Source organism: Chlorocebus sabaeus, chromosome 10 (assembly GCF_047675955.1).
Source record: "Chlorocebus sabaeus isolate Y175 chromosome 10, mChlSab1.0.hap1, whole genome shotgun sequence".
NCBI classification, from domain to species: Eukaryota; Metazoa; Chordata; class Mammalia; order Primates; family Cercopithecidae; genus Chlorocebus; species Chlorocebus sabaeus.
Genome location: NC_132913.1, coordinates 11,658,984 through 11,672,958, shown reverse-complemented (window position 1 = coordinate 11,672,958; position 13,975 = coordinate 11,658,984). Strand labels below are relative to the sequence as shown.

The 13,975-nt window shown below is 34.5% G+C and overlaps 1 protein-coding gene across 3 annotated transcripts in view; it reads left to right on the top strand.

Moving 5' to 3' along the window:
- PTPN4 (protein tyrosine phosphatase non-receptor type 4) overlaps nt 1-13,975 on the top strand; it is a 241,659-nt gene that overhangs the window by 120,163 nt on the left and 107,521 nt on the right. For all 3 annotated transcript variants that reach the window (XM_007964710.3, XM_037988092.2, XM_073019612.1), the window contains one exon: nt 43-150. In XM_007964710.3, coding sequence (XP_007962901.1) covers nt 43-150 — 108 coding nt within the window. The remainder of the gene's footprint in view (nt 1-42; nt 151-13,975) is intronic.

Sequence of the window (13,975 nt, the reverse complement as noted above, 5' to 3'; positions counted from 1 at the left end):
GTAACCTATCAAAGTTGATTTCATTCAATTTTTTTTTTCCAGAAACATGATCAGGGGCAAGTCTTGTTGGATATAGTCTTCAAGCATCTTGATTTGACTGAGCAGGACTATTTTGGTTTACAGTTGGCTGATGATTCCACAGATAACCCAGTAAGTTTAACATTTTATCTTTCATTTTTATTTAGTTTTTCCTCTCAGTTTAGTATAGAAAGTCCTTTCTGATTTACAATATTCACTGATTTGATGAAATTTTTTTTTACTTGACTTAAATAGAGGTAATTCTTTTTCTTTTGTTCCTCTTTTCTTGACGTTTTAATCTTTCAGAAGTTATTACCTTTAAGACTTTCATGATTATGTCAGGTAATGTCACTTTCATTGATTCTGTGTCTCAGACAACTAAAAAGTCCAATTTATGCCTGTTGACTGAAAGAGAGGAAATTGGGCATAAAGGTTAAAATACCTTCAGATGTATATAGTCTGCACTAAAGTAAAATTAGTTTTTTTATTGTATTTGTAGAGAGCTATTTCTAATAAAAATTCTTAATTTATTCAATGTCAAATTTCCAAATTTCATCAGAGACCCTCATAAATAAGATAGAGATTAAATTTCAGAGCGGTACAATTATTTGGCATTAAACTCCTTGGATTTTTACTTATTCTTCAGTAATTGCAATTGTGGTTCTTTTAATTAGAAAGATCACATCATAGAAATAGAAGATAGCATGTGAATAATAGAAATGTTTACTTTGACAATTAAGCGTTACAAAATGCACTAAAGGATATACCTTACTCTGAACCTAGATAGAGGGTATACAAGCAAATTCTGATTGAATTCTTTGTAAATTTCTATGCTTACACAGTGAGGGACTTCTACAATAAAGTATATTCTTTTGATTAGTGTAAGAGGATCTCCATTTTGAAGGGAATATTTCATATACTTCTAGAAAAATTAGGAGGCTGAAGAAATGGTTCTGAATTAATGTTTTAGAAATCTGTTTATAAGGCTATATTAATAGAAGGGCTATAGAGAATACAAGTAATATTTATGAGAAAAGTTAGTTTTTTTCTTCCTCTCTCTCGTGGTTGGGATCTTCGTTCTCTGAATGACTAGCTGGTGGGAATTATATATGAAACGTTAAATACTACCACTTATTTTCTTGACATCATTTACTGATTTTGTACCACAAACCAGCCATGGAAAAATATGAGGATGGCACAAAGAAAAACAAACCAAGGGCCAGCTAGTCTCAGAGAAAATAAATGCTTTTATACTGAACTAAAATTAAAATAAACTTTCCTCATACTTTGATGCCTTCACTAGACGACCTGAGCTTCTTCAGGGGCCTGGAGTTATACTGTTGTTTCCTGATAAATAAACCCATGTAAAAATGGAAGTGAGTAGAAATATCAATAATGCAACCTTCCCAGGTTGAACCTAAAATAATCAAAAGGGTCAGAATGTAGTTTAAAGAGAGTTTATTCAAGTGCAAAGGTTGAGGACCTCAGCCCAGGATATACTTGCAAGTTGCCTTGGAGAGTGCTCTGGAGAACATAAGAAAAGTTTGAGTTTTTAAAGAATAAACAGGATCAATCAGGAGAGCGAGTAAGTGCAAAAGTTGTTCTTCAGGAATTCTCATTGATTTACAGAAATAACATTGGTTAGTGATTGGCTATACATGGTTGAACTAAGGGTGTATAACATTTTATGGCTACTTGGCTTCAGTCTACAGCCCATATAGCAGGTAGCTTCAAGAGGTAATTATGTCCCTGAAGGGAGAGTGAGATGTGACTGCTGTTACTTTTTAAATGCCTTTCTTGTCCTGATCATTTAAAGGTGCTCACATTCCTCAGATAAAAAGTTTTTTTCCTTTCTTAATTGTGAGCCAAGCAAATACTGAAAGGTGACTGTTATACCTCATTGAAGTATACCTCATGGAGAGAAAAAATACATAATTCTTAGATCTTGCTGACCCTCGTAAGTCAGACCCTCTAGCTATAGGCTGGCATTAGATTGACTGGGTAAGTGACAAGATGACAAAAGAGGAAGAGACCAGCGACTCACCACTGTAGTCCCTACCATAAGTATGAAAACCATCCTTTTCAGGAAGCACTCCAGAAGGATTAATATTGAGATCATGTATACTACAAGAGATAAAAATTCTGTCACATAAATTTGTATCCAAAAAGACATACCATATACAAAAAGATGTAGAGCTAATTACACCAGAATGAATGTAGGGAAAAAGGTATTTGTAGCTAGGTTGATCTTTTTGCTGTCTCCTACTTTTTCTTTCTTTGTCTTTTCTATCTTGAGTATTCCTTCTCAAATAAGATACATTCCAGGTTCCAAGAGTCCAGTTGTTTATGATTCAAAGTAATTCTTCCAGAAAAGTTAGAATCAGAATTTTAAAGGCCCAAAAGAGGCTTTAGAGATTATCTGGCCTTACACTCTAATTTTTCATAAGACATCATCCCAAGCCAAAGCTACTTCCTGGCATTAGTGAAACTAGGACCTGGATCTCCTAACTCCCCGTGCTAGTCTTGTCTGCTGCACTGCAGTTTCATTATTTAAATATTTGGAAGAATTTTTGAGATGCAAAAATGTGTCCACAGAAGGACCTTTAGAGCACAAATCTTATAAATAGTGTCCCATTTCTAGTTGTCAAGAGCACAAATCTTATAAGTAGCGTTCCAATTCTAGGTGTCAGTGTGAATTAAGGCTTTGAGAATAATTAACGGACTGAAGGAAAAAGATGCTGTGCTTCAAGAGAAAGGAGTAGGGGATTATCATTTATAAAACATCTGTGAATTTGTTAAACAACTAAATGTTTTGCTTATAATATTCCATTTTATTCTCACAATACTTTCCTCACTTATGATGAAAGTGTCACTAAAACAGTTTTAAAGATGAAAAACTAATGCTTATGAAAGTCAATTAATTTGTTTAATGTCATGCAAACTACTGAAGTAGCTGAGAAAGAACTTGAACTCAGATCTAACTTCAAAACCTATACTCTCTACCACATGATGTTGCTTCCCAAGTGATGATAGTATGGATGCATAGGATTTACATAGTAAATGAACATGTTAAGGAGAGGAGGTAACCATATAATAAAATTACTATCAGTAATCAAAAGGAATTTAACAAGATTCTACTAGAATTAATTCTCACCTATCTTTAGCTCAGTTTTTAAATCTTAAAACTTATGTATGTTACATATACATATGCACATGTATGTATATATTATGTATATATTTATGCATATTTTTGTATATTAGTTTTAGAGACACAGAACTACTATTGCCTTAGACATTGAAATTAATGTAATTGGGTTTATAATTGATAAAAGGCACTTAGCATGTTGTTTTTTTCTCATAAGTATTAAATAACAAATACAGAATAATTGCTGTCTTTCCCTTTAGAATCTTCCTTGGTAATACGTTCCAGTGCAACAAAGAAAATTACTTAAAGCTTTGACTTTTCAGAATTTCTCATGCTTTAATTTAAGACCTATTTATCACAATTTTAGCTTTTAGCATAATATCTTGTAGTAGTAATATTCAGTAAATGTATGTTGAATTAATGAGGAAAATAATATTGTGGTTATAATTCATTATGCATTATTTCTTTAATTTTATGAGCAGTTAAAGGTGGCTTTTTCTTAGTGGTCTTTATCAGCATGCTATTTAACAGAGCCTTGAGATTATATTATTCCTGTGCATTTACTGTTACTTTCCTTATTAAATTGAATTATACTGCTCTTAAGTAGGATAGAGGGTAGATTATTAATTATTGTTGGCCTGATCTTTGTGCACGTTCAGTCTTCTGGAATTTTTGTTGGATTATGATATTTTACTGGTTTACTCTTCTTTGCATAGCTCCTAACCCCGTGGTTTTCAAACCGCAGCTTGCATGAGAAACAACTGGAAGGCTTCTTAAAATACAGATTTCTGGGACCTATGCCTAGAGATTTCTGAATCAGAAGGTCTACTGTGGAACTCAATAAATTACTTTCGAATAAGTTCCCTTGTGTCACTAATGCTGCTTGTCCAAGGAACCATATTATGAAAATCACTACTCTAATGCAGTATACTGTTAATTAACACTACTAAATTATGACACAATTTATTTGGTATAATTTTATTTACCTTTTCAATATTTCTTTTATATAACTCAATTCTTATATTATTTATCACGTTAGGTTTGAATAAATATGAGAAAAGTCACATAGAGGCTGACCATTATTTCAACAAGCCATGTTTTAGTACATGGTTGCTAATATGCTTAAATTTATTTCATATATTTCACTATTTCTTTCTTATCTGTTCATATGTTTCTACTGTAATATCTTAATTCAAGCTCTTATTTACCTATTGTGTAATCCTCTTTGGTAGCCTGCTAACTGGTATTTTTTGCTTCTTGTCTCTTTTAACTCTGTTGTATTTTGAGAGGGAATGGCAGAGAGACCTGGGGTATACCGAAGTGTTTAAGAAAGAAGCAGGAGCATATGCCGAGATCAAGAGTGAAGAAACAGGAATGCTGAATTTGAAGAACTGGAAAAAAGTTTTAGTATTAAACTTTTATTTAATAAAAGTAGAAGGGGTAAAAGATGAGGTTTGAGCAGTACATGATATCATAAAATGCCTTTTAATCCATGATAAAATCAAACATGAATTTTTTTTATATGACTAAACATAAGACTTGTATTTTACACATATCCCTTTGGTTATAGTGTAGCCAGTAACTAATAGACAGTTGGGAGATTGTTGGAATAAAGAAATTACTAAGAAAGTAGTGGTTGGCTGTGGGGAATGAAGAAAAGAAGGTAAGTTAGGAGATAGTCAACAGGACTGGCTGATTTGATTCAGATAGAATGAGTTCATGAGGAAAAGGGGTAAATCAAGGTTACTACTTCAAATTCTGTTTTTGGCAGCTTGGTAAATAGAAAAAACATGCAAATAGTATTGTTGGTTTTCTTTTTCATTTCAAAATGTTTATTTCTAGCATATAGAAATACAGTTAAGTTTGTGTATTGATTTTGTATTCTATACTCTTCCTGAGCTCACTTAATTCTAGTAGCTTTTTGTAAATTCTATAGAATTTTCTACATAGATTATCATGTAGATATATGGTAAATTACATTGATTTTCAATTTTTAAACCAACTTTGTGTTTCTGGGATAAACCCCAAGATGACTGACTGATTGTATATTAACCTTGTATTTTGAGACCTTGCTAATACACATTACTGTTAGTAGTTTCTTTCATCGATTCCTTAGGATTTTCTGTGTAAATAATCATGTCTTTTGCAAACAGGGACAGTTTTACTTCCTCCTTACGAGTCTTTATCCTTTCTGTTTTTCTCATTTTTTGATTTGTTATTGCACTGGCCGAAGCCACCAGGGCAAAGATGAATAGAAGTGATAGGAGCAGACTACCTTTTCTTGTTCCCGATCTTAGAGGAAAATACTGAAAACACTGTTTCCCCATCAAGTACACTGTTGAGTTTTTTCCCTAAATCAATGTAACTGAGGCATAAATTGCAGAGAATAAGATTCAGCAACCATTCATAATGAAAACTCAACAGAACTTGGAAAAGAAAGGAAAGTTTTTACTTTACAAAGGACGTTTAATATTTAAAGATGCATCCAGAAAATGCAAAGTAAAACCACAATGAAGTAGTGTTTCCACTAGAAGTAGTATATCCACTAGTAGTATATCCAGTGAAGTAGTATATCCACTAGAATAGTTAAAATTAAAAATTATTTCAAGACCAAGTGTTGACAAGGATGTGGAATAACTGATAAAATTGCTTGTGATAATTTAAAATGGTACAACCACTTTTTGAAAAATAGTTGGAAGTTTTCTTGTAAAATTAAACATAGGTTTAATATATACCACTGAGAAATCCCACTTTTAGCTATTTATCCAAGAGAAATGAAAACATGTCACATAAAGCCTTGTATACAAATGTTCATAGTAGTTTTATTCATAATAGCCCAAATGTGAATTAACTTTAATGTCCATCAATAAACAAAGGGATGAAAAATAACTGCTGTGTATCTATAGAGTAGAACACTATATGGTTCCATTTATATTAACTTACAGAACAAGCTAAACTGATACATAGTGACCAAAAGCAGATCAGTGGTTGCCTAGGGTTTGGTGGACTGATTGCAAAGAAGCACAGGAAACACTTCAGGATAGAAATTATCTTGATTGTGGATGGTGATGATTACCTGGCTGTATACATCTGTCACAATTTAAACTGCATATTGCAAATGGGTACAGTTAACCTGGCTGGACCCAGAGTCTGTATTCTGTGTCCAATTTGGGAGGAGTATCTCTACTTATTTCTTAAAGGTTCCAACTCCTCCTCTTTCTTGCGACTCTGGAGTCTAACTATACATGCATAGTTCAGCTGTCAGCCAGAGCTAACCCTAACCCTAACCCTAACCCTAACCTTAACCCTAACCAGAATGAACAGTGGTTCATTGGTGTTCATAGCCAGAGTTTGGGGCTAATCCTCTTTCTGAGTTCTCCTTTTCAGAATTTCCTCCCAATTTTCTGTCTTTTTTTTTTTTTTTTTTTCCACTCCATTCGTAAACTCTGTCCTCTGACACCTAAAGTCAGTAAGGATGTCCTCTGCCTGTGTAGGATTTGAACTTGCCCTTAGGCAAAGATTGTTAATGTATATGTCAGCCCTTGCAGTTTTTCTGTTTTTTCGAGAGTAGATTTTCCTCCTCTTTTTGCCTACTTTTGGTTGCTTTCCAATGTCAAATAGTACATACAGAGAATAAAAATGAATGCCATCAACAGACAAGAAATTTTCAAGATTTTTTAAAAGATTGAATGTTGACATTCAGTGTTGATAGGATTGGTGGAAGAGTCAAACCAGAGGAAAACTTACCAACAAGGTGTTGAAGAGGAGAGATTTCTGGGTAATGTAGTATGGGTATCAAAGTGATTAACTGAGAAACTAATTGAGGCTACTTGGCCTCGTCTTTTCCCCTTTTCTAATTGAACAGAGGGCAACAGATATAGTTCCCTGTGGAATAAAGCTGTGTGTTAGGGTATGGTTGTTGGGGGAAGAACTCATTTTTCTTTAGCAATATGATTATCCACCTCGAAAGTGCAAATGAATCATTTGGAAAACTATTATAGCTAGTAAGATTTAGAGCTCAACAAACAAATATCAGTACCTTTTTATATACCATTTAGGAAACGTACTCCAACAAAATAGCAAATCACATTTTTTTTAAAACCCATCTTCATTAAACATCTAGGAATAAACCTTAGCCGGAGTGTCAAGAGCCATATGAAGAAAATATAGAACTTTGCAGGAAGATATAATAGAAATTATGAATAAATGGAGATATACCATGCTCATGATGAGGAATGCTCAGTATTGTAAAAGATCTCAGCATTATTTCAGTTTCATTGGTAGAACCAGTGGTATTGCTGGTTAGAATCTGAATGGAATTTTTGGGGAGAAGATTTGACAATAGGATCCTCAACTTCCTCTGGAAGAGAATCTGGATAAACTTAGCCAGATATATAAAATATAATCAACTTGTCCTAACAGATATAAAAATGTATTATGATGATATAGTACTTAAAATAGTATGTTCTTAGTATGGATATAAGCCAGTGGGGTAGAAGAAACAGCCCAAGTATCAATTTTTGTCTGTATGAAAACATAGTTTATTATAATGATGGTATTCAAGATAGGTATTAGAACGATTGGTTAAAGATGGGAAAATATGTATTTAGATTCCTAATAGATACTATATATAAAAATAAATTCCAATGTAAATTTAAATGTAAAACAATAGTATAAAAATGTTGGGTAAGAGTTGGAAACATTTTATAATATTTGTTTATTATGATCATCCTAGGCAACAATAATTCATGCATTTGTAAAGGAAATGTTGATAGATTTCACTGCATAACATTTAGAATACACACTGAGGACAAAATACCAACTCGAGGGAAATACTTGCACCTTATGTAACATAATATTAAAATCTAGAAGAGCTTCTACAAATAATGAATAAAAGTCAGATAACCCAATAGAAAAATGGGAAGATAGCATGAACAGAAAAAGAGTAACTATTAATGATAAATGTGATAAGATATTCAGCTTCACTAGTTAATCAGAGAGATGCAAATTACAATGATAACACTCTTTGCATACTAGATTAGCAAAAATACAGATTCACACTACCTGTTCTGGCAAAGGCTCAGGGGAAATGTGCATTCTCAAGATACTTGGTGAGAGTATAAAGTGAAAAAGTGTTTTTGGAAGGCAGATGGCAGCATATATCAAAATTAAAAATTTATTGTATGGAAGAATTTCTCTTGCAACACTATTTTTAATAGGAAATAGTCATGGAAAAACCTGAAACCCTCATAAGAGAATAGTTGAATAAAGTATGTGGGACATCTGCTGGGCATGGTGATGCATGCCTGTAGTCCCAGCTACTGGGGAGGCTGAGGCAGGAGAACCACTTGAGCCCAGGAGTTCTGGACTGTAATGCACTATGCTGATTGGGTGTCTGCACTAAGTTCAGCATATATATATAATTATTAAATGCTTATATGCAGGTGTACCACAGCATTGTAAGGTATACTTACTGGTAGTGAACAGAGGCTACCTCTTTGGATGGGAGAGTAGAATTGGAAGAGCCATAATAAAGGACTTTTATGTGTTTTTTTGCTGTGTGTGTGAGAGAGAGAGAGAGAGAGAAAAAAAAACTTGAATGTTTTATATTGATACTGTTTTTTTAATAAAAAATTTATTATAGAAAACTAAAGGGTAAACGATCATTCATCTAAACTTGGCTATGCTTCCAAATCCCTTGGGAAACATAAAAAAATTGCTGACACCCTATGCCTAGAGATTCATGGTTAGTTGGTCTATTCACCTAAATATCTGAAGAAAGTCCCTATGCGAGTCTGATACTCATTGACCATCATTCATAGTCACCCATTTGGTTAAGTCACCTGGTTTTTATAATAAAATAATAAAAGACTTGAGAGGTAAAAGGGGAGCTGTAGTGGGAACGTATTCACACGAGGATTTATCGAGCCCCACTAGTTCTCCAGCATTGTTTTTGTTTTAATTTTATTTGTTAAATTTTGTTTTATTTTTATTTAGCCATTGTTTTTGTTATAATTTTATTTTATTTAGCATAGTGAAAGGTAAAGTTGGGATCAAATCCAAGTTTTCCATATCTTTTCTTTCTACTGTTTTACTAAGCCCTATGTTTTTTACTGGATCTAGTGACTCTCCAGAATTACTTTATTTGGGAGATGTTCTTCCTCCCAAGTTTCTAACTTGATTTCTAGTGAGAAATAGGATTGACTTATAAGAGAAACAAGGCCGGGCGCGGTGGCTCAAGCCTGTAATCCCAGCACTTTGGGAGGCCGAGATGGGCGGATCACGAGGTCAGGAGATCGAGACCATCCTGGCTAACACGGTGAAACCCCGTCTCTACTAAAAATACAAAAAACTAGCCGGGCACGGTGGTGGGCGCCTGTAGTCCCAGCTACTCGGGAGGCTGAGGCAGGAGAATGGCGTGAACCCGGGAGGCGGAGCTTGCAGTAAGCTGAGATCTGGCCACTGCACTCCAGCCTGGGCGACAGAGCGAGACTCCATCTCAAAAAAAAAAAAAAGAGAAACAAAAGGTTAATATCACGATGTATACAGCTGCCATTAAGATGAGTAATGGCAGGTATTACTGCTAAAGATTTCTAAAAATGGATAGAAAATGGAATATTTTCAGATGAAATATGCAATACTTGATCTTTGCTATCTTGAGCATAAATACATTCTGTGCCTGAAATATCTCACCTTTACTTTAACTCACATCCTTCATTCCCTTCACATCCTTTACCCTACCCCTCTACCTTCACTTTTTTTAAGACTTAGAGTAAAAGTCACTTTCCCTCTCAAGCCTTTCCTGACTACCACTACTCCCGAGGTGTAATTTATCTCTTCCTTTTTTATCTGTAGCAGTGGTGATACTTGATTGAGCTGATACGTTTCTTACCAGTTTTTGAGGATAGGGACCATGTTTTGATCTTATATCACCCGAGTACCTGGCACAGTGCCTTATAGAAAGTAGGCTTCAAATAATGAATGAGTTAAGGGAAAAAAATACACATCTAAAACTTGATACTGTGGAAAAGAATGTAAGCTAGAATTTAATCTCCAAAGTGATACTGAAACAGATGAAATAAATATATGGCTGTGATTTGTCCAAATTATATTTTCTTTAAGACCAAGGCTGTTTACAATAGCAACCCTGAACAGTTTGGAGTTAAATTACTTGTTTGATTGACTGAAACATGGTCTTGCTCTGTCACCCAGACTGGAGTGCAGTGTGCAATGGTGCGACCATGGCTCACAGCAGCCTCAACCTCTCAGGCTGAACCTCAACCTCCTAGCTTCCCACCTCAGCCTCCCGAGTAACCAGGACTATAGGCATGTACCACCACACCTGGCTAATTTTTTTTTTTGTAGAGATAGGGTCTTACCATGTATCTTTCCCCTAATTTGCAGAAAGATACAGATATACAAATAGAAGAAGCTCACTGAACTCCAAGTACAGTGAAAGTGGTCAACAGACAGACTTTTGAAAGCAGCAAGAGAGAGAAAAGTGACTTGTTACATACAAGTGCACCTCAATAAAATAATCAGTGGATTTCTTAGTAGAAACCTTGCAGATCTCAAATGTAGAAATTTTATTACTACGTTTTGGCAGATACAAAAATTAACTTTGTCATATGAAGCAGTATATGGAGTAAACAAGAGATTCTTCCCAGGGAAAAGAATGGGAAATTGGCTTTGAAAAGATTAGAAACCATGAGCCATCAGGTAACCGATTAGCAATGTCTAATCGCTTTGAAAGGTTTGAGAAGATTAGAAACAGAGCTCCATCCTTAAATAGACACTCCTTCATGAATGGAGTTGATGGTGTAGTGCCATCTCTTATTAGCTATCAGTATTAACTAGATAGTTATAGTTTCTAATAAAATATTACATTTAAAATTCATATATATTTCATTGCAGACAGTTCACCTTTTCTCAGATGTAGCACAGTAATCCAGTTAGTACAGCAGTTCTTGGCACAGAAAATGCTATCTGTAACTATAGGTGGTGATATAATCCCAATGCCCATTTATGTAAGAACAAAATTAAGGGTTTATAACATGTGTTTTCAAGATGTATTAAAACAGTTACTGTAAGCAGTTCCACTCCCAGATACATATTGAAGAGATTTGAAAATGTATGTCCACACAAAAATTTATACACAGATGTTCGTAGCAACATTATTCATAATAGCTAAAATATGGGAACAATCCAACTGTCAATCAAGTGATGACTAGATAAACCAAATGTGATATATCTACACAATGAAATATTCAGCAATGAAAAGGAAGGGCATACCACAGCACACTCATTGGGATGGCTATAATTTTTTAAAGGTAGTGTTGATGAGATGTGAAGAAATGGCAGACTTTATACATTGATATTGGAGATGTAAAAAGCCACTGTGGAAACAAGTTTGGCAGTTTCTCAAAAAGTTAAATATACAGTTATCCTGTGACCCAACAATACCGCTCCTAGGCATATACCCAAGAGAATTGAAAACACATGTTCACACAAAAATGTGTACACAAATGTTCATAGCAGTATTACTCATAATAGTCAAAAAGTAGACACAACCCAGTATCAGCCACAAAAAAGAATGAATTATTGTTACATGCTACAATATAGATGAACCTTGAAAACATTATACTATGTGAAAGCAGACAAACACAAAAGTCAGCCTGTTGTATGATTCCATTCTTATGAAATGTTCAAAACATAAATTCGTAGAGACAGAATGTAGGTTAGTGATTGTTAAGGGCAGGAGGGAAGGGCACATTGAGACTGACTGCTAATAGGTACAAGATTTCCTTTGAGGGTGGTGGAAATATTCTGGAATTAAATAGTGACGATGGTTGCATACCATAGGGAATATACTAAAGTATAATGACACATACCTGTTAAAATGGTAAATTTTGTGGTGCATGAAATATATCTCACTAAAAATACTGCATAAAAATAATGCTGAGTCTTGTCATATGTCATATTTTATAATTTTATAGTTTGATAAATTTTGCAAAGTTATCCTCCATTGAGATGGTACAATTAATACTTTCAGAAGCTATGTACGAGAGTGCCTGTTCTTCTCACGTGTATATCATCATACGTTTCAGTCTTTGCCCAATGTTACTGTTGAAAACTAATAACCCAATGTAGATTACTTTTGTATTTCTCTAATTATGATCAAGATTGACTATCTTGTCATATACTTAAATGCCATTTGTATTTCCTTGATTGTGAACTTCCATTCTTATTCATTGCCTGTTTTTCTATTAGTGTCAGTTTTTTTCTTATTGATATGTAGAACTTCTTTATATATTATGTTTTTTCCTAGTTTGTTTCGCAACTTAATGATGGATTTTTACAACAAATGCTATTTTTACCATTCAGTAGTGCTTGTTATAGCACTGTTCCATCTTCCTGGTTTAAACCAAGAACCTAAGCCCTATCTCATTGATATCATTGATGAGAGCTATTAAATTTCTCAGTGCTGGTCTTTGTACTTCTAAGCTATGTCAGCTTAACGCATCTGTGTATGTAAATGTGTTTGTATTTCTTTTACCAGAATATTTTGAAGGCGAACTGAATGAGGAAGACAGGTTTTCAATAGATTAATTGATCTGAAATTTTGATTGTAGACAGTCATTAAAGTGGATATAATTTATGACTTTTCCTAGAAGATATTAAGAACAAAAATCATTAGATTAATAGATAGATGGATGGGAAGGTGGATAAATGGGTAGATAGATTGAGGAAAGTGTATTAAACAGGGCTGAAAATCCTACCCCTGGCTATTGAGTCATTCAGCAGGTTTAGTCCTTCAGTAAATTATTTATTTACTTACTTATTTACTTTACTTACTTTCTTGCTTATTTTGAGACGGGATTACAGGTATGTGCCACTGCTTCTGACAGTATTTTTAATTCATATTATGTCAAGCCCTATGCTAGGTGACTGTACAGTAATTGACTGAAACAGCTTTTATCCCTGGTTTCATTATAATCTAATGAGGGAGTCAGAAAAAGAAAAAGGGTGAAACAAATTTAATTGAGACAATGTAATGAAGGAATATAATGTTCCTTACTTGTTTATAGAAAATAAATGGGAGCTGTATGACATACTTTTGGTAGGGTGGTCAGTGAAGGCCTTTCTGAGGTGGCAGGCTTTAAGCTGAGACTTACAGATAGTGAAGAGTACTGTAGGAAATCTAGAGAGCATTCTGTGAAAGGGAAGCTTGAAATTGAGGGCCTTATGATGACATCTTTCAGAAACAGAAAGGAGGCCATTATGGCTGGAATTTAGTAAGTTGAGGTGGAAGAGGTAAGAAGAGACCATACAAGCCATAGTTTTTGGATCTACTACTGAGAAATTATCAAGAAGTGTTAAGCAAATGAGTGACATATTCAAATTTATGTTTTAAGACTACTCTTACTGCTTTATGGAGCATGAAGAGGGACGTGGTGATAAGAACATATACACCATGGAATACTATGCAGCCATAAAAAAGGATGAGTTTGTGTCCTTTGTAGGGACATGGATGCAGCTGGAAACCATCATTCTCAGCAAACTATCACAAGAACAGAAAACCAAACACCGCATGTTCTCACTCATAGGCGGGAACTGAACAATGAGATCACTTGGACTCGGGAAGGGGAACATCACACACCGGGGCCTATCATGGGGAGGGGGGAGGGGGGAGGGATTGCATTGGGAGTTATACCTTATGTAAATGACGAGTTGATGGGTGCAGCACACCAACATGGCACAAGTATACATATGTAGCAAACCTGCACGTTGTGCACATGTACCCTACAACTT